At 38.9% G+C, this 26573-nt stretch overlaps 1 protein-coding gene across 1 annotated transcript; it reads right to left on the bottom strand.

Annotated features, from left to right (window-relative positions):
- Positions 1-12172: 12172 nt before the first annotated feature.
- Positions 12173-24755, bottom strand: alkbh5 (alkB homolog 5, RNA demethylase). Its single transcript, XM_020917422.2, has 6 exons — positions 24430-24755; positions 21841-22137; positions 17806-18248; positions 16574-16654; positions 14544-14654; positions 12173-12763 (listed from the first exon to the last, which is right to left on the bottom strand). The coding sequence occupies exons 2-6, from the start codon at positions 22117-22119 to the stop codon at positions 12610-12612; spliced, it is 1068 nt and encodes a 355-aa protein (XP_020773081.1). The 5' UTR covers positions 22120-22137; positions 24430-24755; the 3' UTR covers positions 12173-12609.
- Positions 24756-26573: the final 1818 nt, after the last annotated feature.

Raw genomic sequence — 26573 nt, forward strand, 5'->3', positions numbered from 1 at the left:
GTGTTTCATTTGTTGTTGTTGTGTGTTGTATGGGAACAACAACAGGAAGAGCAGCCGGTGTCACTGACATCAGCTCATGTGGATCCCAATCAAAATCAAAAATCAAATCAAATCTCAGAGTGATGTGTATTTTATGCTCTAATCAACACTGCATGTATAATTATGTGGAATGTTCTACTCTGATTATAATAAAAAGACAAAAGCATGATTAGTCTGAATGTGATTCATTTATTTAAAAAAGACTCACAACAGTTTTAACAGTAAACATTTCTCAAATCTGTTGGCCGTGTCTTGTACATATATCACTCTTACCATTTTCAAATTATTAATTAAAATAGAATTTCCCTTGACTTCATTTGTAAAGGGCTCTCTCTACTGGATGTACATTAAACTTCTTTTTTCATAACCTCTAGCGTGTTCTGCAGTGACTCAGGGTGCACACTTAGACAACGTTTATATGATGACGTCTGAACAGAAAACACAAAAGTGGCATCGTGTCTTCACTTTTTATTCTGCGTTTATACGAGCATTTTCAGGAGGAAATCTGCGTGCATACGGTGACGCAAAAGCAGGGGTGTAGTGGGCGTGGTACACGGGGTACACCTTCCACCCACTTCTCCCAACGTGAGATATTAAAAAATAACAAATATAAAATGCCTACAACTTAAATGTCAAACTGGAGCTATTGTTATCCAATCCAGCTATCCAGTGTGTACGCTTTGCAACTAAAACATTTGTGTGTTTAATTGGGTTCTTTTTTGTAAATGGACTGAGAGCACTAGGATACAAAATACAGATTCAATATCAAGGACCACAGCACAACATCCTTTCAGTTTTTGGTGCTCACAACTTAGTTTTTGCTGTTATATTTGAGTTTTTATGTTGAAAATGACAGAGTTTGGGCCAAAGTTCTTGATCTGAACTGTCAGTTGAAAAAAACATTTTTTTTTTTTTTTGATTACTTACAAAAAATAGCAGCATGCAACGCGCGCTTTTGTCAACAATGAAACTCGCCTATAGAAGCAGTGCAGTGATCAATGACGTGATGTGTTGTGTCTGGACTTTGAAGTGTCAATGGGGTTGGGATATGATGTTGTTATGGACTTTGAGTGTATAGGCGAGTTTCATTGTTGACAAAAAGCGTGCGTTGCATGCTGGGAATTATTTTTGGTCGGCGGCAAGAAACACTAATTCAACATGACGGACAGAGCGAGAAAGCATGTAAAGGGTATTGATCCCGGTTATTTATCCACTCTAACAGCAGAGGACCCAAGACCATTTGACCAGAAATTGGTCATGAGCATCGATGGAGCCAAATCACCCTTTTCAACCCCGAACAAAAGGTGGACCAAACCAAATTTCTGGTCAGAATCACCAACTACCTGGACAAATATTCACTTGGGCGATATCCACAATGACTTGGTGGAAACTCCTGGGCCATTCACAGCAGAAAAGATGAAAACCTCCAAGAGTCTCGATGTGTTGTTGAACTTGTTGGAGTCCACGGTTTGTTAGGATCTTCTATGTTTGCTCTTTCTGTTTGAAACCCATTTAATTCACCGTTAGTGGTTCTTTTCACTCAGAATATGAAAAAGACATTTTCCTTCTTCTGTGCTTCTATTTGTGCATCCGATAATGCAGCAGGAATTTACCATTATCAGGGATAAATAAGCGAGGTTACGCACTGGGTTTGACTGCTACCATGTTTCTTGCCTCCGACCAAAATAATTCCCATCATGCAACGCGGGCTTTTAATAACAATGACGTCAGCTGAAACTCGCCTATAAGAAGTAGCAGATTAAAGGGCCCTATAAAATCACTGTATTTTCTATGTTCTATTTTGGAAGAGAATGTTTCTTCACAATCATCACAATACAGACTAAAAAGAACTGGAGCTGTGTTGTTGTTTTGTTCAAAATCAATGTCATTTTTTTTCAAACAAAAAGACACAAACTGCCTGCAGACATTTAGGTTGTGTTCTTGCTCAAACAGAAAACACACTGTTCTACCTTGTGATGTCATGTGGTAATACAGGAAGTGCCCCACTGTGTTTTTAAACTCCACACTTTCACTAGAATCAGATGGATCATTTCAGCCTTGGAATTGTCAATCTCTACTGAACTAAAGGTCAAAACTCCGGGCATGTTTTCAATGAGTAAACATTATAGCCTGACTTAAAGCTCACAAGTCAATGTTGTGTGATATAGGAGTGTTATATACAGCGTTGGGAAGGTTACTTTTAAAATGTATTCCCAGATTACAGATTACTTACTCCAAAATGTAGTTTGTAACGTAATCCATTAAATTACGTAAAGTGAGTAAAGTAATCTGAATACTTTGGATTACTTGATTTGCTGTAGAGAAGCAAAGACGAGGAAATCGTAAGAATATGTTTTGTCTGATAGAAGAAAATGAAAAGCCCAGACTTTACTTAACCGTACTAAAAATATAATTGATAGAAGAAGAGGAGACACGTCCGCACAGCAGGATTTAGTCCTGTTAAGTCCTGTTTTAATCCTGTTAAATCCTGGTTTAGTCCCGGTTTAGTCCTGGTTTAGTCCCGGTTTAGTCCCGGTTTAGTGCTGTTTTAGACCTGGTTTTAGACCTGGTTTTAGTCCTGGTTTAGATCTAGTTTAGACCTGGTTTTTAGACCTGGTTTAGACCTGGTTTTAGTCCTGGTTTAGATCTAGTTTAGACCTGTTTAGATCTAGTTTAGACCTGGTTTTAGTCCTGGTTTAGTTTCCGGCAATGAGTGAAATTACCGGAAAAAAACAAAAAAACAAACAAAAAAACAAAACAAAAGGAGGATATAGCCCAAAATGTGAAAACAGGAAAAAAAGGAAAATACCGACATGTAATCCATTTATTTTAACAAAGTAACTGTAATCCAATTACCACTCACTGAAACAGTAACTGTAACCAAATACAGTTCCTCATAATTTGTACTCTGATTACGTAACTCTGGTACATGTAATCTGTAATCACTGGTTATATAGGGCTAAAACAGTGGTTGTTAATGTCATAGTTGAATATTAGACAGGGATACTTTACGTTCAAGCTGTAGTTTTGAAGTTAACAGCTGCTTTTTACGTTTAGTTCTGTAGAAATGTGCAATTCCAGGGTTGAAACTATCCAATTAATTCTGATGAAAGTGCATGGAGTTGAAAAACACAGTGGAGTACTTTCTAATCTGTGTAGGACTTTAAAAATATATATCCATTGTGTACGCTTTGCAACTAAAACATTTGTGTGATTAATTGGGTTCTTTTTGTAAATGGACTGACAGCACTAGGATACAAAATACAGATTCAATATCAAGGACCACAGCACAACAACGGTGTATGATTAAGATATTTATTGATATGGACAGTGATGGATGTGGTGGCTGGGTAGAGGCTCTGGAGGGGGGGCTCTGTCTCATTGAGGGAGGGAGGGAGTCGAGAGAGAGTGGAGACAGACGGTGTTTTCAGGATAGGCCCGTATAAAGAGGGCTTCTGGGTAATTGAAGGTGAGGCTGAGGTGAGCAGTGATTGGCTGGAGAGGAGCAGAGGGAGTTTGAGGCGTGGTCCTGCTCCTGAATTTCACTCAGTCATATTAGAACATGTTTAATGATTATTTAAATTATACAAATGAAGCGTATCTCACTATTTCTTGGTGTGCTTTGTGGGAATCATTCTCTGTGTTTTTAATGTTTCATTCTGTTAATTTACCATGCAGTATAGGCAAGTTTCAGCTGACATCATTGTTATTAAAAGCCCGCGTTGCATTCTGGGAAATATTTTGGTCGGAGGCAAGAAACACGGTAGTGGTCAAACCCAGTGCGTAACCTCGCTTATTTCTCCCCGATAATGGTAAATTCCTGCTGCATTATCGGATGCACAAATAGAAGCACGAGAGAAGGAAAATGTCTTTTTCGCTGAGAAAAGAACAAACGTAAACGAAGATCCTAACAAACCGTGGACTCCAACAAGTTCAACAACACATCGAGACTCTTGGAGGTTTTCATCTTTTCTGCTGTGAATGGCCCAGGAGTTTCCACCAAGTCATTGTGGATATCGCCAAAGTGAATATTTGTCCAGGTAGTTGGTGATTCTGACCAGAAATTTGGTTTGGTCCAGGTTCTGTCGGGGTTGAAATGGGTGATTTGGCTCCATCGATGCTTATGACCAATTTCTGGTCAAATGGTCAAGTGGTCCTCTGCCGTTAGAGTGGATAAATAACCGGGATCAATACCCTTTACGTGCTTTCTTGCTCCGTCCGTCATGTTGAATTAGTGTTTCTTGCCGCCGAACAAAATAATTCCCAGCATGCAACGCACGCTTTTGTCAACAATGAAACTCACCTATAGAAGCAGTGCAGTGATCAATGACGTGATGTGTTGTGTCTGGACTTTGAAGTGTCAGTGGGGTTGAGATATGATGTTGTTATGGACTTTGAGTGTATAGGCGAGTTTCATTCATTTCATCATGTAAATCAACTTGAATCGGGGACCTGTACCTGTTTTGAGCCAATAAAGAGACATGTCTGTGAACTACCTTAACTCCCAGACTCTTCTTTGAGACTGTCTGTTCAGGTTGCCTCTGGGAGTAAGCTGACAGCTTATTTAACAGAGCTCAGTGAAAATACTTTGTGTGGGAGTTGTAGCGTGGGGCTGTGGTCGGCCCACCTATCCCCGGTGCTGAGCAGAGTAGTGGGAGGAGAGGAGGTGCGCCCCCACGTGGCCCTGGCAGGTAACTACAACACAACACAACTGCTCTTCTATTAGATTTAGAATTTTCTTCAAGATCAATAAAGTGTCTGTCTCTTCAGCTACCTGCTTATAGGGCTACGTTTAGACTGCAGCCTGAAGTGACCCAAATCCGATTTTTTTGGCCCCTATGTTCCTGTATCTGATCTTTTAATGACAGTCTGAACAACACAGATCTGATTTTTTCAAATGCGACCCAGGACACTTGGATATGTGCTCCTAAAACTGATACATATCTGATCTTTTGACATGCGACTTCAGTCTGAACGGCCTCAGTGCATTCATCCACCTACACGTTATCAACAAGACACAAACGTCACTATTCTGCGCTGAAGTAGGCGAAAATTGTGAATGAACTCATGTCACTGAAGCGAAGCACATCACCACTCACCACTCTTGACTACGTCTCCACATCCACATGTTTCTTTCAATGGACTGAACCACAAAACACCACGACCAAAAACCTCATCCTTCTCCTTCTCATTCTCCTCCTTAAAACAAGTAAGTTGTTCATGTTCTGGCTCTGGTACGAGAGGAACTTTAAAATCTCCAGGTGCTCAATGCTGCGTCCATGTTTGGACAACTTCCGTAAACACAGAGACGCTCGCTGAGGTTGACGTCGTCGTGTCTCCAGTGCACATGCGGGACACTTTAGGGCTGTTTAATGTTCCCACTGGAGTCACATACAGAAAACATTAAATTGGAAATGTGAACGACCTCACAAAAACATTGGATTTCACAAAAAATCAGAATTGAGCGTTAAGCCCTGCAGTCTGAACGTAGGCCTAGGTCACATTTTGAGGACTTTTTCTCCCCATTCTAAAGATATATTATATTTGAATTGTTAATTGCCATGGAAACTGCTGTATTTTTTATCACTCTGAAACCCATGGGTAGCCTATAACACCATGTCCTTCATGTGACTAATTATATTTTCAGTCAATCTCATATTTAAGTGATTTATTTTATTTTATTAGAAGGTTATTGTCCCTATAGGGACATTTGTCCTCTGCAGTGGGACCCGTCTCCATGGTCTTGTTAGACTTGGGCAGAGCACATCTCCGTGGTCTTGTTGTCAGTGTCAGCTGGTGGATTGTACCTATGAGGCATGTTTTGGGTTGATGGGGGAAACCAGAGTGTCTGGAGAAAACCCATCCAGACACCAAAATGAGTAATAATGGGTAAACGTGTCAGTCTCCAGGAAAAGTCAAGTTAATGAAAAGTTTTGAAATGATTTTTTTTCATGTGAAAACCTAACAGCCCCTGACAGAGAGTTTAATTTGAACATAATTAATGAATACTAATAATGAATTAAAATTGTGTGTCTGTGTTATTCTTTTTTTCTTAAATATACAGTGTCATAGAAATTAAATTTGGACTCAAGAATATAATTAGAATTATAAAGATATAGTTTTTAGGGGAATTATATATGTTTGCATTGGAACATTAGTCCAGATTTTTTTTTTTTCTAATTAAACTATTTCATGCCAATATTTTCCATACAAAAGTTTTTAAGAAGATTTGGCCCCTATGCTCCTGTATCTGATCTTTTAATGAGTCTGAACGACACAGATCTGATTCATTCAAATATGACAGAGGACACTTGGATATGTGCTCCTAAAACTGATACATATCTGATCTTTTGACTTGTGACTTCAGTCTGAACGGTCAGGTCACATTCATCCACCTACACATCAGGCTCGGAGTCTAGTCAATGGAAGGAAAGCGAGGTTGGTGAGTTTATTCATATTTGGGGGGATCATTGTATTCAGGCTAAATTGGAGGAGTCTTGGAGGGAACTGGGCGGTTTTTGAAATGACTGCCAAAGAAATGTCAGAGTTTAAGACATTTAGCGTTTAAGCAAATTCTAGTCACACATTTAACTGGAAATGTGAACAACCTTGCAAAAAAATCGGATTTCACAAAAAAGTCTAGTATTGAGAGTATTGAGCCCTGCAGTGTGAACGTAGCCTTAGACAAATCACACTGTATCTTCTACATCCAAACCCTGCTCATTTTACTCCTCCAGGTAGTCACAAACCAGCAAGTTATTTGGAAATGTGCAATGACAACTTCTGGTGTAGCTACGAATAGGGGTGTCAAATTATCGCGTTAATTGTAATTAATTAATTACAGTCATATTTAGCGCATTATGTTTTTTAATCGCGTTAATCTCATTTTTAATCTCTAATTTTACTGTTTCTGTGTGCGAGTTCCCCTATTATAAAATCTATTTTTATGTGTTGTTGGGACAACACATCGCTTCCGCAAAGAATTGTAACATTCCGGCCGCATCTGCGATAAACCTGCACACGTCTGATCTCTGAAAACATCAAGATACACACACAGAACAAACTCAACTTCACCATCAACATCCCTCTGACACCCAGAGAACTCATATCCCACGAGTCATGTCCTTTAGTCCGACAGAAGCTGAACCGCATCAAAGCACAAGAGTGGTTTTTTGTGTGTTTTTTTTCCTCTGCTAAGTTTAAACAAATGAGCCATGCGGTTTTAAGTTTCATTTCTACTTGTGCAAAGCTGCATTAAACACATTATAATGTTAAACGGGCTGATGTGACTTTATTATGGTTTATATGTTAAAGTTGAGTTTATTTATGCAGATTAATAATAGTAATAATAATGATGATACTTGTTACATGAAAACGTTAATGATTAATCGAAAATTTATCGTTAATTCTTGTAATTTTATTAGTATTTTCTAATTATTTAGAGTTTGACAAAAGAACACAGCGGAATGTAAATGACTGCATCTGTTAAAGTTTGTTAAACAATAAATGACTTTATAAAGTTACTTTTTTGTTCTATATCAGTCTTCTGATCTGCCACAATAATGTAATAATGAATTTAAAAGAAAATACCTCAAGTTGAGGCTTTTCTCAGCAATTTGTAGGTGAGATTAAAAAATAAATTAATTACAGATTACAGATCATAATTAGTTAATCTCTCAATTTTTTTATCTCTTGACAGCACTAGTTACGACACTGGACTCACTGTGATCAAACCCACTGAAGTAAATGTGATCAGTGGTAAAATGAAGACTGCAGACGTATGTGCTGTTTGGAATCATTTTGGAATTTGGCGCCTCATCTCTTCTAATCACATGTACCAGTGCACTTGGAGCTGTGCGTCAGTGTGGAAATGATGAAAACTGAGGTGTGGTTGTAACTGTTGATGAGCCGAACATAACGGAACACTACAATTACATGGAGATGAACAAATCTGGGACATTTTCTCATTTTTCTAGATTTTGTCAGACTTACTACAGCGAACAGAGCCCACCGGAAGTTGTCATCGCATGTTTCCAAATGTCTTCCTGGTTTTGTGATGTCAGCGTGAATAAAGCCTTTTGCCCAGTTGAAATGTGGTTTTGGGCTTTTCAGAGTTTAGCTGTTTAGTCCCACTGTATGTTTGATATTGCAACTTATCTTATATATATGTGTGTGTACGTCCAGTCTTATATAATCTCATGTATCACATTTATACCTGATGTTAATTAAAGGAGTGTTGACAATACATGTGTACATAATGTATTTAGTAGATGTAGAAAACTGGAGTGCCTCATAACAAGAAGGTCCTGGGTTTGATTCCCCCTGGCGACATGTGGACGACAGAGAATTCCTTCCTTCCCCATCATGTTTATGGCATTTTCACTGGCACGTCCCACAGCCTCAGAATACCGTGTACTTCTTCATGTATTATGGATGAAGAGGACTGTCATGGTCACCAAAGTGATACTCGAAGGTCAGTTTCTAAGGAGACGATCATCTGTTGGACTGTGGACCTGAAGGAAAACAGAAAAAAGGGAAAGATGGGATGAGTACATATGTATCAATAAATTAAAATGGCTTCTTACAGTTTCATCACCCACACACACTTTACTTAAGTGTATTTCTCTGCAAGTTCAATCATCTGTGTAGTGGACCAAACAGAAAGGCAAAGACAAGGTGTAATAAAAAATAAGTTTAAATTTAATAAAGTCAAAAAAGATATAATTTAACAAATGCTCAAATTAGGCAAATTATTAACAAAAAAAAGCTGGGCCCAACTGGGAAAACTCAAAATCAACCTGAACAGAACAAAACTAACCCAACCAGACAAAGGAACAGGTGTGTTTAAATACCTGAGGACCAACTAAAGCTAAACACAAGAGGGAGGAATTACACTAATTAACTAACTAAACCAATAACTTCATCAAAGTAACAAAAAAGCAAATAATTATAAACACAGAAAAATAATAAGTGATAATAATGTGACCTTAACACAAACTAAACAAATTAAATAGTGCTCCCCCCTTTGCTGAGTCCTGATGGTCTCTCCCAGGGTCGTCCGTCCGGTGCTCAAAAAACAAAAAGAACAAGTGTAAGTAAATTATACTTATATTAACTAAAATGTGTGCACTCAAATTAGAACATAAGTCTAAATAAAGGAATTAAATTATGTGTAGTGTAATTAACTTCATGTAAATAATAATGAAAATTAAATAATACTGACACTATGGAGTGGTGGCAGAGGGATCCACCACAATCTGACAGAGCAGCTCAGCTCTGTCTTGTATCATATAAAATATAAATGTACACATTAATTGCAGAATAGATTCAGAGCAGTATTTGATCAAACTGTTCAAAAAATGTTGGAATAGTAAATACATCAACACTACTTTTGTACTGTGATATGTAGTACGTTCTTGAAAATCAAACAAGACGTTATCTCACATTGTGTGTATCTACAGTCAAGCCAAAAATGATTCATACCCCTGACAAATTTAGACTTAAAGTTGCTTTTATTCAACCAGCAAATTTTTTCTTGATTGGTAATGACACAGGCATATCCCAGAAGAATATAATTTTTTGACGGACAAAAAACAAAACAAAACAAAACAAAAAAAAACTTAAAACACCAGGATCATGTCAAGAGGTTTAATGACCATTTTCAGACCAAAATGACGAGGTTCACAGAGGGTGACAGTATTCCAGTGTAAGTCAAAGGGAGCCAGGGTCAGTAGGAGCCAGAAGAGCCGCATGTGAACTTCCTGTTTGGAACACGGTGGCTAGTACGTAAGCCATGTCCATTTATATATACACAGTGTTGGGAGGGTTCCTTTTAAAATGTATTCCCCTACAGATTACAGATTACATATCCCAAAATGTAGTTTGTAATGGAATCCATTAAGTTACTTAAAGTGAGTAACGTAATCTGAATACTTTGGATTACTTGATTTGCTGTAGAGAAGCAAAGACTAGGAAATCTTCACATAAGATGTTTTGTCTGATAAAAGAAACTTTAAAAAAACTTTAAAAAGACTTTACTGAACCAAATTAAAAATATTATTGATAGAAGATGAGGAGACACGGTCCATACAGCATGATTTAGTCCTGTTAAATCCTGTTTTAGACCTGGTTTAGACCTGGTTTTAGTCCTCGTTTAGTCCTGGTTTAGATCTAGTTTAGACCTGGTTTAGACCTGGTTTAGACCTGGTTTTAGTCCTTGTTTAGTCCTGGTTTAGTCCTGGTTTAGACCTGGTTTAGACCTGGTTTAGTCCTGGTTTAGACCTGGTTTAGACCTGGTTTAGATGTAGTTTAGACCTGGTTTAAACCTGGTTTTAGACCTAGTTTAGACTTGGTTTAGACCTGGTTTTAGTCCTCGTTTAGTCCTGGTTTAGATCTAGTTTAGACCTGGTTTAGACCTGGTTTTAGTCCTTGTTTAGTCCTGGTTTAGTCCTGGTTTAGACCTGGTTTAGACCTGGTTTAGTCCTGGTTTAGTACTGGTTTAGACCTGGTTTAGACATAGTTTAGACCTGGTTTAAACCTGGTTTTAGACCTAGTTTAGACTTGGTTTAGACCTGGTTTAGACCTGGTTTTAGTCCTGGTTTAGTCCTGGTTTAGTCCTGGTTTAGACCTAGTTTAGACCTGGTTTAGACCTGGTTTTAGACCTGGTTTAAACCTGGTTTTAGTCCTGGTTTAGTCCTGGTTTAGACCTGGTTTAGACCTGGTTTAGATCTGGTTTTAGACCTGGTTTAGACCTGGGTCAGTGTCCGGCAATGAGTGGAATACCGTGGAAAAAAAAAAAAAAGGGGGATATAGCACGAAATGTGAAAACAGAAAATACCATCATGTAATCCATTTATTTCAACAAAGTAACTGTAATCTAATTACCACTCACTTAAACAGTAAATGTAACCGAATACAGTTACTCATAATTTGTACTCTGATTACGTAACTCCGGTACATGTAATCCATTACTCCCCAACACTGTATATACAGTCTATCTAGTCACCACAAATGATTGAGAAAAATATAGATTATTTTAAGAAATGTTTAAGGTAAATTTGACAATCTAGAAATCATGTCGAAGTGCTGCTGAGATGCTGGTACTGTATGGAGTAATGGTCCGGTATGGAGTACTGGTACTGTATGGAGTACTGGTACTGTATGGAGTAATGGTACTGTATGGAGTAATGGTCCGGTATGGAGTACTGGTACTGTATGGAGTAATGGTACTGTATGGAGTAAAGGACCTCAGCTCTACTTTTCTATCATTCTACTGATTGACAGGTCTTGGCCTAAAGGAGGAGGAATGGTCACTTGTCTATTTCCACGGCAGACAGGGCTGAGATTTTCTGTTATTCTAGTGAATGTAGAGTTTAAAAACACAGTGGAGCACTTCCTGTATTACCACATTACATCACAAGGTGGAACAGTGTTTTCTGTTGAAGAATTCAGCCTAAATATGTAGGATTTGTAAAACATGTGAATGAAACAAAACTCCAGATATGTTTGTGATGAGGAAACAGAACAGAAAAAGCTCAATATAAGTCGTTCAAGGTGCACTGTGTAATTTTTCTGTGGAGGGTCTGCAACGTGCTAGTCTCCACGGAGATGTTAAAGCTTTGGTTTAAATGTCCACAGTTTGGTATTATACCTATCAGTCTTGCATTTATTCAACTGCAGGTAGTTTTTATTGCTTAAAAGTATTTAAAAAAACATACATTTTTACTGTCAGTGGGGTCGCCTCTCCATAAATCTAACCTATAATTTGACTTGCAAGTCTCCATGGATATCATAAGTTTATGGTCATACTGTGACAGACCCTCCACCCTTTTACCTCCTTTAAAACACATAAAAGTCTAAAAGATTTTTTCTTTTTTGTATCTAATTATGTCAAAGATATGCAAAATTATAATTCTGGCTCTTCCATATGGGGCATTTTTACACATAAAATGCAAAAACAAAATGTTCAGCTACTTTCAATATTTTGTTATTTGGCCAAAATCTGCAAAAAAGTTTTATTTTCATTCATTATCATTCGCCTTAAACACATTTAAAATAACCTACATCAACAAACCGGCTGAACTCATTAGATGATTCTTTCATTTATGTAACAATGACGACAACAGACACTTGATAATACTTCAGTTTTGGGTTTATTACCAAACGGCTAGTGTCTCATGCGTTTAGGCCACTTAGTATGAAATAAAGCTGTCCACAAATGAAAATGCTCGCCTCTGTAGTGTCTTCACAGTCCAGAAGACTTCAGGTCAGTGCAGCCACGGCACAGTAAAGGGAAGAGCCCACTGCATTCACGCCTCAATTCAACACTATACAACTCTGTACAAGTTAGTCTGCAGTACATTATCTATGTACAACCAATTTTTTAGCCTATCTGTACATCTGGATACAAAAAATACAATTTATAGGACTTTTAAGCATATGCAGCTTAAATGAAGTTATTTTGGGCTAACTAAATATACAACTTATATTCAGCTTTGTGACAAAACAAAAGCTCCATCTTGTAAAAGGAGAGAGGATATATTTATAAGTGTACATGGAGGACAGGAGAGTTCAGTGACGCCTGATCTTGACTTTACGCCTGGGGCTCTCTCTGCGTTTGTCTGAGTCGTGGCTGCTCCTCCTGTAGTTTTCGGAGCTGTGCCGCAGGGGGCGCCACTGGGACGGTCGTCGGTTCTCTTCCTTGTCCATCTCTAGAACTCTGGGTCTAAATGAAAGAAAGGGAATTCAGCAGGTTAATAAATTATTTCATAACTGATCTACATCATTTTTTAAACAAGTTCATTTGAACAAAAAAAGATGATTTTCTGTTTAACTTTGCATGATGACAAATTTTGAAGTTTATACAGGGTGTCCCAAAACATTTCACATTTTGCAGGCCAATAATTTTGGCAGTTCTTGTTGAAATAACCTCAAATTTTCACAGAATGTATAGAAACAGATCAAAATTTTATAATGTTGAATTATATTATATATTATATTAATTATGTAATTTGTCTTCCATTTTCAGGTTGAGCTGTTCACTCCCAAAGAGAAGTCATTTCATGTTTTGAAATCTGCTCGCTCACCCAAGACTGTGCAGCCTTCAGTGCAAATTTAGGAAAACTCCACCAACTGGCAAACAAATTTGGACTTGATACCAAAAATGTAAAAAGGAAGGCTGATTATGCCAAAATTCCAGTTAGAGAAGTTTCTCCAAATTTTGCACTGAGGGCAAGCTGTCTTCGGTGAGCGAGCAGATTCCAAGACACAAAATGACTTCTCTTTGGGAGTGAACAGCTCAACCTGAACAAAAATAAAACATTAAATATAAAGTCTTGATTTGTTTCTGCACATTCTGTGAAAATTTGAGTTTATTTCAAAGAGAATCACCAAAATAATTGGCCAGCGAAATATCAAATGTTTTGGGACACCCAGTATTTTATTTTTTATTCCTCATCAGTCATGGATTTCAATTTAATCTCCATCATGAATATACACAAGACATGTCAAAAAGTGTACACTTCAGTAAATGTATATAGTTTAGAGCAGAGGACTAGCTGTAAACCTCCTCATTATAAAAGGCCCAAGTGCATCAGAAACAATTAAATATAGAATCAAATAGAATTGGATTAAGTGCAGAGTCCTAGCTGGAGTGAAGTTTTAGTGAAACTTTAACTTTAAGTCAAATATTTTCCTAGAATATTTAGGCCAACTGATCAGAATGGTAAACGGTCACATTTTTCCTATAGCACTTTTTCACCTTCAAGGCACTCAAAGCGCTTTACAACAAGGAACCACTCACCCATTCACACACACATTCACACACCAGTGTACGCAGACACTGTGGGCAAGGTGGGTTAAGTGTCTTGCCCAAGGACACAACGACAGCATTCATCTGTAGGAGCTGGAATCACACCAGCCAACCTGTGGGTCAGTGGATCTGACCGCTCAACCTGTGATGTTTATGTCGAGAGCTGGAATCGAACCACCAACCTTCAGATCAGTGAGCGAATGCTCTACCACAGGGGTGTCCAAACTTTTTTCATCAAGGGCCACATATCTAAACACAGATGAAGCAGAGGGCCAATCGAGGGCCATAGACTGGTGCTCAGTACAGTGAATAATTAAAATATGTGCATGTTTAACATGTTAGAATGAGCCATCAGTCTTTATTCGTGCTAAGATCCTCAAAACCACACACTAAATATGAAATATTGGCTTTATCAAGGTAGATTTTCCAAAAACTTGCAGTAAAAAGTTATGTTTTAATTGATGCAAGATAATTTGGGTCAATTCTCCTGGAAGCCTGAGGGCCAAGAAAAATTTGTCTGAGGGCCGCATTTGGCCCCCGGGCCATAGTTTGGACATGCCTGCTCTACCAACTGAGCTACTGCCGCCCAGAATAAAACAACAAGACAAGCATTTCACCTCTGAACCAGCATACATATATAAAAAGAGAGCGTTTGAGATTGTGAGTGAATTCCAATGTTGCAGCAGCACAGTACCTGTGGGCAGCGTCCGGGTCGGCTCTGCGGTGGGAGCGCTTGGCTTTGAGCGGCACAGGTCTCTCAGGAGGAGAATTGTCCGAGTCCAGCCGAGGAGCGTCTGGTCTGGTCCTGCCAAACAACACACACAGACACGCTACAATCTGAAGTGTATCACAATGTGCACGAGTGTTAGGTGAATCATTAAAGGGACGTTATGGGAATTTTGGAATGGGAAAGGGGTCTATTTGGAGTAAAGATTCAAATATGAACTGTCCTGTCTTTAAATGATATGAACAGTGTCTTGTACACAGTAAAGTCCCTTGGTCACTTTGGCTGGATGACAGAGACATCAAGAGACAGTACTGTAAGTGTGCACCCAGGCAAACATGTTGGTGAGCACATTTTGTATGTTTGCCTGATGTTAAGTGCTCCCTGTTCAGAGGCGGCCTGTCACGATAACAAATGTTGAAGTGCGATACGTTAATTAAGTAAATATAGATGAACCAAACCAAATCATAAAGCAGAATTTTCCAAAAAAGTACATGTAGAACAGTGTTAAAAACTATGAGTGTATAAATAAATATGAATGAATAGATAACAGAATGCAACACTTAAGTAGTTTTGTGTCTATAATGAGTCATAGAAGTTCATAATTCTACCTTCTGCAAAAATGTGAAAGCAGTACAAAGACAAAACATGATAAATAGTGATTCCCAAAAATAAATCTTCTATCTGTCATGTATTGTATGATAAGTAGATATAGTATTTATTGTGACAGGTCTAGTTCAGAGCCTGTAGTACACGGTCCCTCAGTAGTAGAACTATGGACTTGGAGGTTCCACAGCTTCACACTGGCCTGTAGATCTACAGTTGTCATCACGCAGTCCCAGAATGCACCTCTAAACCCCACACTGGCAGTTGGGTCACAGTGAGTATTCCCAGAGAAACTCATGGCGTGGGCCATGCGTGAGCCACAATGAACAAACTTTATTGTTGTTTCAGAGACTGTGGATTATTGTTGCACTGGAATGAAAACATGATCAAAGACAGGAGAAAGCCTGAGCCTTAACCCGATTTACAAAACTCCAGATTGACTGCAAAGGTGGATTTTTGCAGCTAAACGGGCTAGCAGCTAATTTCAATCAAACCAGGCATTAATTAAACTATAAATGTGCTTTTACATCAGTATCTTTTTTCTTTCTTTGGTTTAATTTGAATGATTAAACTATAGTCTCATAACGATTGAAAAACTAAGTTTGTTTATTGTGTATTGTCAATTGAGTAAACTGAAGAGAAATGATCCCAAATGCTTTTTGCTTAACACTGTTCATGTGTTTAATGTTTATTGACTGCTTAGAAATGTGGAATGTAGAAAATAAAATCATTAACTACAGTTAAATCGATGTTTTGAGTGTGTTTGTTACATTTACATCAGTGATTGAGCTGCTATATGGCCACGACATCTGCACTTTAGTCAGAGCACATTGTATTTTTGAAATTTTATCAATGAAACTACTCTGAAACTAATACACCGACTTCTTTACACTTCCAGAGTACGTTGTATAGTTTCAGAGTAGAGTAGTTAGCTTCTCCCTTTATGCAGATATAAGGCAGTGTCCACCAGCGTCTGACCACAACTGAAGAAGCAGCTTGGATGAACTGAAACGTATTTGACCAAAAAACTTTTGTCCGGTTCACAAACTGATATTTCTCCTTTGCAGCAGATTCTATGTGGACGACTGAGGGATTTTGCAAATAAATTTCCTTTTCTTTTTTCTCATACACTTTCTGGTAGAAATGAATTTTAAAAGTTTGAAAGCTTGCTTGGGATAATCAGCTACATACTAACTAACAACCACAAGACCAATTTTTAATTGTAATAATATAACAGTTATTTAAACATCTTGACTTGCACTTGAAACTTCCATAAATGAATGGAAACTGTCCTTCTGGAACCGGAGCAGAGGGTCACTGCTGAGCTCCATGGCTGTAGCAGTGAAGTTGACATGAAAAGAAAAGTGTGTGTGCTTGTGTAGTGTGTTGCTCACTTTCTCAGGATGATGACGGCGCGACGCTGCTTGATGTCCTGAGGTCGAATACAGTGAGTGATGTCATCTGCTGCGTACCCACTGAAGACAACACAAACACATGCACTTAGCAACAGAAACAGCAGCAGCACAGGACTCAACAAATACACACATGGGGCCACTCCAATGGCTGCATTTAAGCACTGGAAAGGAATCCTATCTATCATTCTAATCCACCTGCAGGGACAAAATTGTGATCTCTTTTTCTTATATTTTATGTCAAGACTTTCACAAGCCAATCACTACAAAAACAGTAAAGCCTTTATTTTCCTAGCCCATAATAGATAGATAAATACTTTATTGATCCCGAAGGAAATACAGTTTTAGTGCACAAAGAAAGGCCCCTGTGGTATAGACCTGACTGGATACATATAATAAGACACAAGACAAACAGAATCCAGTGGTAGAATAGAAATCGGGTGAGTCAGTCAGCAGCCTGTGTGGGCCAGAGTCAAGAATTTGATGCCAGAGGGCCGAAGGAGTTTAGTGGCACCTCTCACATCTCTCCCTTCTGCCTCAGACCAATGCTGCTGTGCCTGACCATACCTGTGTGTTTTTCTTTGAGAAGAAAGAACACCATCAAATCATGTTAATTCACATATAGTCCAAAACCTCGGGGAAGTTCCTCCAAAGTTCCTTCAAAATCAACTATACGCTTCCTGTGACCCTTTAAAAATAAAACCACCTGCACTGAAGAGCTATTAAAACAGCCTTATGGTGGAAATGCTTTAAAATGACAATGCACTACAGCACAAAACACAAAAAGCTGTAATGTCCAGAGCAACAGTAGGTTGAATTGAACATGTAACAAAATATGCTGTAAAAGAAAAAGCAATGTAAAAGAATAGTAGGCTTTAGCCAGTTGTTAGATGCATAATTTTCAGCACTGGCCAAAATGAGATCTCATGAACTAAAGGATAAATGGTCTGATTTGAACTCAGAATTTGTTTAGCGCACTCAGATTTCTCAGTGCTTGTAAACATAGTGACTAACACATACTTTAGGGATGGGCAATATATTGGTTCCATGATCAGTAAACGTAAAATTACTGTAAAAATATATGAATACATTTGGGGCATTGCTATGGATTTTAAAAGCAAATAGCAGATATTGGCCAAACTTCGGACTCAAAAAACCATACTGGCCCATCTCTAAGATGCAGGCTTGTACGTACATAATATAGAATGTCCCACCTGAGCACTGTGACGCTGCCTCTCCGCACCGGCAGCACGTACACTGGCTCAGACACACGGATGGGCTTGAACTGGAAGCGGCAGCCGAAGCACAGAGCGCTGTCGCTGAAGAAGGACACGGAGACGATGGGCCGGGCAAAAATGTGCAGGGGGTCCACGTGCGACACGATGCACCCGCCCGGCTGGTAGTCGTTGATGACCGCGCTGTTGACGAAGCCCTCTGGGATCACCCCCGACGACACCAGCCTCTTGATGACCAGCTCGTGCACCCACTGAGGGATGTCGTCCACCTGGCCTTTCTGGTAGAGCCGCTCCTGTCCCGGGCCGCGCTTCTCCAGCTGGGCCCCGTATGTGTAGCCCTCCCCGAAGAAGTACTTGTTACGTAGAGGTGCCCTGTCCACAGTGTGCTCCCGGTACAAGCCCGCCTCCGCGTTAGCTACCACCTGCAAACACACATCATCTTTAGAAAAAATGGACCATCATAAACAAAACCAACTAACACCAAAGAATTGACTTGAATTTATTCATGGAAAGCCCCTTGAGAAGCAGGAGGTCCAAGAACATACAACATACAGTTTACTCTCTCTTAGACACAGTTACAATACAATACATACAACACACACAACATACAAACATACAACAACATACAAACAACATACAACCATACATACAAACATACATCTATACAACCATACATACATACATCCATACAACCATACATACATACAACCACACAACCATACATTAGGGCTGGGTATCATTAACAAGTTGCCGATACGATACATACTTCGATACATAGGCTATGATACGATACATATCTCGATACAGTGCACTTTCGGTTAAATATACATATTTCAAATCGATTCGATACGGTTCATTAAAAAAAATAAAGGCTAAATGATGGCAGTGATATTAAATGTTTTTGTTGAACCACTTCTTGTGCAAAGTTAATATAACACACATACATTTTAATCATCAAAAACAGTGAAAATGTCAAATGTGTAACATAAACGAGTTTCCTTCCACTAAACAAGCAAAAAAACACTAGCGCTGTGACAAAATAATTTAGTAAAATAAACCAAAAAATACTCTTGGTGATATATCGATACACCAGCCCACAATATCGATACTGTGTCATCACCTTAAACAATACAATATATCGATATTTCTATATTTCTGCACAGCTCTACCATACATACATACATACATACATACATACATACATACATACATACATACATACATACATACATACATACAACATACATACATACATACATACATACATACATACATACATACATACATACATACATACATACATACATACATACATACATACATACACATACATACATACATACATACATACATACATACATACATACATACATACATACATACATACATACATACATACATACATACATACATACATACATACATACATACATACATACATACATACATACATACATACATACAACCATACATACATACATACATACATACATACATACATACATACATACATACATACAAACATACATACATAGGGATGGGCATTTGATGAAATTTTCAATTCAAAATAAGTCAAAATAAATACATTTAAAGATAAAACAGAAAAGAGTGGTACTGTTGTCCTTTTTCAGGCTGTAACTAGTCAGGCTGATCATGTAACTAGAAGTGATGAGTTCTATACGGACATTTTAAGATGAATCTACATAATGTGTTGAACAATACATTTAGTGGTTTAAGATGTATATTGTAGGTATTATGATAAACTATCAAGAATCAAAGGGGGATTGTAATGGGTTTGATTTAGTCGTGCAAAAATATCCAATAATGAAACACTCATGAGATGTGATGGAGAAATGTCAGGAGAGAAATATGGCAGTCCACAAACATTTAGCAAACATGCTTTTATCTGTGATTCAAAGATCTAATATCTGATGAACTATGAATTAAACACAAGCGTTCTATGGCATGCTGCTGCAACAAAACAAGGCACTTAGGGGTGACAGTGGTTATTGGCTAATGTTTGTGAGTGAATATAGCACAACAGACGTGAAACAACTGTTTACACCCCAGCACCTTGTGAGACATGAACATTATATAAGACACAGCATGCGATGTTGAGCTTTATTTCATATATTTTCTAGTGTACTTTTTGTCCTGACATTTAAACTAATATATTTTCAGTATGATAAAAAAGCATGTTTACAGATATCTTCTTTCTCAGTGTACAATCAGAAAAGCTGCAGCTGCGGTGAGCATGACAAAGAGAGCTGTTGCAGTATGAAGAATCATTCTGTCTGTGAATACAGTGAATACAACTAGGATGTACCAGGTGACTGATCAATCTGAGGACAACAGTCTTCTCACCCAGCCCTTAAAGGTTGTATGGAGATTTTTTTTTTGTTTGATTCAAATTGTTGATGAAAGTTCAAAACAGAATTATAAAGATGCAGCGGCCTTCTAATTATGATGACCAAAAAAAAAAAGACTGAAAATCCATCAACTGTGGACGTGGTGGGGGCAGATAAACATCAGCCAACAAGGCTACCTCTTTATCTATTGGCTGCTGGGTTGTCAATCAGGCTCCCTATGTTTCTAGTGTCACTGACTCGCCGGCGCGCTCGGATTACGTGGTTTACATTCAAGTCTCACACACTGATTCTGTTTACTCAACCAACACAGCGGTTCTTAGAGTCTTTTTCGAATTGTAGCTTCCTCTCTGTTTGCGCAAAGTTTGTTGTACTGGCAGACAAGAATTCACGCCCAGTTCGCCACAAAAGAAAGTCTGTTTTTTTTTATGTTGCTGAAACAAGAAGAGAAGGGGAAAAGGAGTGAAGCACGACATTTGAAAAAGGACAGTCGCTGCATTTCTCTTTCCTTGGAAAATCTTCTATACAACCTTTAAAAACAAACATTGAATTGTCAAGAGCCTAAACTTTAATGTAATACCTGCCTCAGGACAATGGATGAAATTTTGCTCGTTTATGCTAAAACCGGCATATTTATGTTGCAGCTGCTTACTGACCATAGACTGGATTTACAGAGTGTGACATCACCTATAGCGCTCAGGTGCAACCAAATGAAGCCAAACAAGGCTAGCAGTGGAATCATCAGCAGCAGATCATCTGCAACCAAGTCCTATATTTGAAAATACGAGTACGCCAATACAGAGCCAATTAGAAGCGAGGTTGTAGAAGGTACTCGCTTCTGCGTCACAGGTCTAGAAGCCTGACATCAGCAGTTAGAGAGAGGGGCAACCATTTTTTTTTCTCATACCCACACTCATTTTCTACTTGGAATGTGGTGGCCAAAGGGCTAGCCATGTCATCTACACAAGCCGCTGACACTTTGATTCATATGTACTGTCCAGGGCCTATATTACACTATTTTTGATCCATGTTATAATGTTTCCTCATCACAAACATATCTGGAGTTGTGTTTTGTTTCATTCACATATATTTAACAAAGGCCGAGTTCTTTTCTCAAACTGAAACTGATGTAAGTAAGTGACAATACAGGAACTGCTCCATTACAGCAATAGTTCTAGCCCAGGAGTCTCCAACGTTTTCCCTCTGGTGCCATGGTCAAACCTCTGCTCAAGAAGGATAACTCGGGTAGCGTAGGCTCCTGACAGATCAGTGGTTGTATTTAAAAGGGCTGGGTGAAAAGACTGTTGTCCTTACATTGATCAATCACTCGGTACATCCTAGTTGTATTCACTTCAGACAGAATGATTCTTCACTGTGAATTTGGAGCAGAGTTACAAATTAGGAATAGGAATTGATTTATGGACAAAATAACAAAATAAAAACTCCAGGCCATGCTTGCCTGGCTAATTAGAGCAGCACGGTTTGAAAAAAACTTTACAAAGACACCACTTAGAAAGCGTAGTATAGGACATTTAGTAATTCAAGGTGAATAAAAAAAAACAAAAAAAAGTCCATGTTTAGTTTTTGAGGATATTCTGGCATGGCTAACAGCTCACAAAGCAAAAAACAAAACAAAAATTATGCTCACCTCATCAATCTTGTCCTCTATGTGCCGGCACTCCTCGGGGCTGAAGATGCTCCTCTGTTGGACGCTGCTGTGGACGCGGCGGGCCTCTTGCTCCCGGCTCTCACTGCTGTCATCGCTGTGGTCGTAGTCGTCGGAGTCAGAGTGGCGGTGTTTGCGTTTGCGGCCTCTGCGTGCGCCGCTGTCGCTGCTCCGCTCCGCGCTCTTGTTCTTGTGCTCGTCGCGGTGTGGGGTCATGGACTTGAGCTTCTCTCGCAGGTCGGAGTAGCCACTGGCTGCCATGTCAGAAGAACGTAGGGTCTGGAAAAGTGAACAGGAAATCAGCAAAAAATTTGACTGATTATAACAGGCAGGAGAAAATAGATCCTGCTTATCTTTTCCTTTCAGATGTTATAGATCATGTTTGGGATGCACACAGCTTTCTCAGTTCTGATACCAATATCAAGACTTTCAACATATGCAGATATGAACCATCAGTGTAGGGATGTAAGCAGGCAGTTATTTCTCAAAAACACAATTAAATTATTGCATAAGAGATCCAATTGTGTTATGTAATTCATTTCTTTTTCATATCACTACTGAGCAGCTTTGTATGAATAAATCAGTCTGTAAATAGTCTTATTACATCCAATTAAAGGCTCAACCAGGACATCGGCTTAACCAATACCATGTAACCCATACAGCAATTTCTTCAGTTAAGATATTCAATAATAGTATCAATACATTCCTTGGGCCCAGTCAAGCAGAAGTAAACAGCAAGGCCAAAAATTCAAGTTAATCAATCTGATATAAAACTGTATTCAACAGATAGTATATGTACTCTAGTTTATGAAACTGTTGACCTTTTTTGGTTCTAAAGTTACATACGTTTTAAACAGACCATGTATGAAACATGGAACAAAAATTATTTCCCAAATTTCAAAGACCTGCAAATCATGTAAAGAAATGGATGTATTTCATCATATCTTGTGTTTTTCCATCTTTGAACTGTTGATGAAGGTACATGATTTTTAAAAAAAAAAAATCTATTTAAAATTATAAAAATTTGCTTGGAAGGACTGACATATTTTATAGAAATAGTTTCCTTTCCTTTTGAAGTTATATAAAAGTTTTCGGAAGAAAAAAGCGACAAATTATGTAAAATCATGCACCTTCTACTTGCTCACACAATTTTCCCTCCGTTACCATGACCTTTCTTAATAAAAAATCTCATGAGTCAAAAAGTAAGAGGTTTTACAACCTAATCTTGTACCATATGGTAGAAAACTATATGAAGCAAATATTCAAACCAGTTTGTTAAGGATATGTAAGTGAGAACCAAGAGTTATCACTGTTTGGATTTATTGCCCAAAAAGTGCTGCATATTTCATTCCCTCCATTACCGACATGAGTTTTTAAATTTTTTGTCAACAACTTGAAAGAATATCACAGGTTTAACTTGACCCTGTTGGAGTGTTAACTCTTTCCTACATTCTGATACTTTACTTATTTCAATAGTCCCTCTAGTTTCTGAATAAGAGACATTTGAATGTCAAAAATCTGCCCGTTTCCCTCCGTTACCACTTGACCGGACCCCCTTGTGTTTCTTTGATTTACTTTTTTTTTTTAATGACACAGACGTGCACTGTGGATATATATATATATATATATATATATATATATATATATAGTATATATATGTATGTATGTACTTGGCTCCATGGGGATGTTAATACTTTGCCTGGAATGTTCCCTGATATGGCATTAAATTTATCTAAAGAATTACATGTTTATCTCTATGGAGACCTCTCACCATAATAAAAACGTATAATTGTTTACATAATATTTCAGGTAAAGCATTAACATCTCCATAAAAACAAGCAACTTGCAGATGCAACGTTTAACACACATACACGTGGTGGTGGTGGTGGTGGTGGTAGTGGTAGTAGTAGTAGTAGTAGTAGTAGTAGTAGTAGACACAGTGGGCTGTATAACACTGAGAGGCAAATTCACAAAATGATTGATGATTAACCAGAGTTACCTGACTAGAGGAGTGAATTATTGTGGACTGATGTATCATATGTAACTACTCCATCTGTATAATAACATGGTGCAAATAACTGAACCTTTGTTAAATAAATCCTGACATATTTCTTAATCATTTTACAGTTACATTTTTTCTTCATCTTGTGGCACTGTATGTTTGTGCATATTCATTTATAACGTGTATGAGCTGTGTCTCCCACAGATTTGTATTGTCATGAATCATGTGTTTAGTATAATCAAATGGAAATGAATGAGTGTGAGTAAAAGCAGCGTGTACGACTCATTCTTCTACAGTCTGAGCTCTGCCCGGGCCAGTGTCCTGTTCCTCCAGGAAAGGCCATGGCACAGGCTTGGGGGCACAGGCTGCCCCCCGGCTCTGCCCCCCGGCTCTGCCCCCTGGCACTGCTCTGGGCTTAGGTGTCATTTGAGGCTCTGGTGCCAGCTGACCTCTTTAGTGAACCCAGCACAGTGTGGCTAGCATTAGCTTAGCTGCAAACGCAGCACATCGTTCAATCAGAAGTACGGGCTTTGGCTAAGAACGGAAGTGTTCTTAGTTAAATGTACAACCTTGTGAATAAAGACGTCCCCGAGTCTCCGGTGTGACGGGCACAGCGGGCACAGAGCGGGCACAGGGCTCGGGTTCAGGTGTTAGCTGCACTAGCACTAGCCTGGCTGTGCGTGTGGAAAAGCCCACAGATCACGCAGCACCATGTCACGTCACCACAAACTCCGAAACGCCGCGTCACCCAAACGTTTGCGTCGCGTTGATCTCACATAACTGCACAGAAGTATCGATATTTCCAAATATGAGTCCCAAGAATCCCAGAAAGAGAAAAGAGCGAGCCGATCCACAGGCTGAAAATAAACGCGTGGAACCTAACAGACACGCGCGCATGCGCAGTCCTAAGGCTTTGTTTGGGGGAGGGTCTGTCACGTGTCCACGTGTTTAAAATAGGCGGATCTGAGCCCCGGCACCCATGGGTGCATCACCCTGTACTTATGCACTTATTTTAGAAGTCAGTGTTCCACATCGGCGGTTTTGCAAAATAACATCGCGAACTTGAAGCGAACTCAAAGCTTAAGGTGGTGTAGAGCGGACTCTGTGTGTCTCTTTCTATCTGTGTTTATGTGTTGTGTACATTTAGTTTGTATTCTAAGTTCATGGTCTTGAGGATTAATAAAGCATCTATCTATTTCAAACATTCCCACAGTCTTGGATTTGGTACTACAGTATATGTGTGGTGGTGGGGCACTTAAATCAAAGGGACCAAATGTCTGTGCATGTCCCTGCCTGACAGGCCAGTCCCTTATACATTTTCTAGATACTACACTTCTTCAGTGGGAGTGCCCACATAACATTCATTTTATGGATGTGAGCGCAGTTCCAGTTTATATGTAGTTATCCCCTGCAGTGATTAATAAAAGCTAATATGGAATTATTATTTTGTTTAATTGTTTGTTTTATTGTAGTCTCATTTTGCACAAACTGTGGTTGCCATTTAAACATTTAACTCAAGTTTGCATATCCAATGACAATGGGGCAGAAATCTTTGTGGGAGCTGTGGAGGAGCATCAGCCAGTCTAGGGGAGGCCAGAGCCCCCTCAAGCCCCACCCTGGCTCCACCCCTGACTGCATTCAGGTACACTTATACAGTACTCACTATTCTGTAACTAAACACATTTTTAAAGTGTTCTTCCATCACTGTAGATAGATCGACAGATAGATTTAAGGGCTTTCCAGGAGATACTGTATGTACTGTTGGTCCACAATACTGTAAACCTTTTTGTTACATCCACTTTGAGCATGAACCACTAAGCTTCAGGAGACTTCACCAAGAAACCCATAGAGAGAAGACCAACAATGTCTCACTGTGTCTGCACTGGTCCTCTGCTCCTCTCTTCTCTGCTCCTTTCTCCTCTGTGTCTCTTCTGTGGTCAAGGTTTCCTCACCCATTTTCTACAGAACTGAGGAGAGGAATAGAGGAGAAGGAAAAAGGAGAAAATGAAAAGAGACATACCCCTAAAAACAACTTAATGATTTCCACTTTGGAAAACCAGAGGGCCATAAGGGTGATTTACAGGCTTGTGGTTTAGTGTGACATCTCGTGGCGAAATAATATTAAAAACACTACTGGTCAAAAGCTTGGACACACATTCAGTGTTTTTTTGTTTGTTTGTTTGTTTTGTTTTTGTTTTGTTTTTTCTTCATGTTTACTCATTTTTACATTTTATGGAAGATGAAAAAGTTTTAAAAGTAAATAAATATAAAAAACTGAATATTAATTATTGCTATTTTATATATAGATCTTCAGATTCAGTTCTGTTCATTGTATTTATGGACAGAATTTCTAGGCCCAGTCAGGGGCCGGAGGGGGTCCGGTTTGGGGACCACAGGATTTCATCCCTGCTGTTTGCAGACGATGTTGTCCTGTTGGTTTCATTAAACCAGGACCTGCAATGTGCACTGGAGCAGTTTGCAGCCAAGTATGAAGTGGCTGGGATGAAGATCAGCTCTTCTAAGTCCGAGGTCATGGTTCTCGATCGGAAAAAGCTGGCTTGCCCTCTCCGGGTGGGTGGAGAGTCCCTGCCTCAAGTGGAGGAGTTCAAGTATCTCGGGGTCTTGTTCACGAGTGAGGGGAGGACGGAACGTGAGATTGACAGGAAGATCGGTGCAGCTTCGGCGGTGATGCGGTCGTTGTATTGGACCGTTG

Source organism: Boleophthalmus pectinirostris, unplaced genomic scaffold, assembly GCF_026225935.1.
Source record: "Boleophthalmus pectinirostris isolate CB_2022bp ecotype Guang Dong unplaced genomic scaffold, ASM2622593v1 HiC_scaffold_22, whole genome shotgun sequence".
NCBI classification, from domain to species: domain Eukaryota; kingdom Metazoa; phylum Chordata; class Actinopteri; order Gobiiformes; family Gobiidae; genus Boleophthalmus; species Boleophthalmus pectinirostris.

Bases quoted from the DNA above. Each gene is read 5' to 3' on its own strand.
- alkbh5 (XM_020917422.2), bottom strand. From the start codon at position 22,119: ATGGCAGCCAGTGGCTACTCCGACCTGCGAGAGAAGCTCAAGTCCATG. The intron at 16,655-17,805 runs GTGGGACATTCT...TGTTGTCTTCAG, and splicing joins GGCAGCGTCACAGTGCTCAG to TGGGTACGCAGCAGATGACA. The intron at 12,764-14,543 runs GTACTGTGCTGC...TCTTTCATTTAG, and splicing joins GACCCGGACGCTGCCCACAG to ACCCAGAGTTCTAGAGATGG.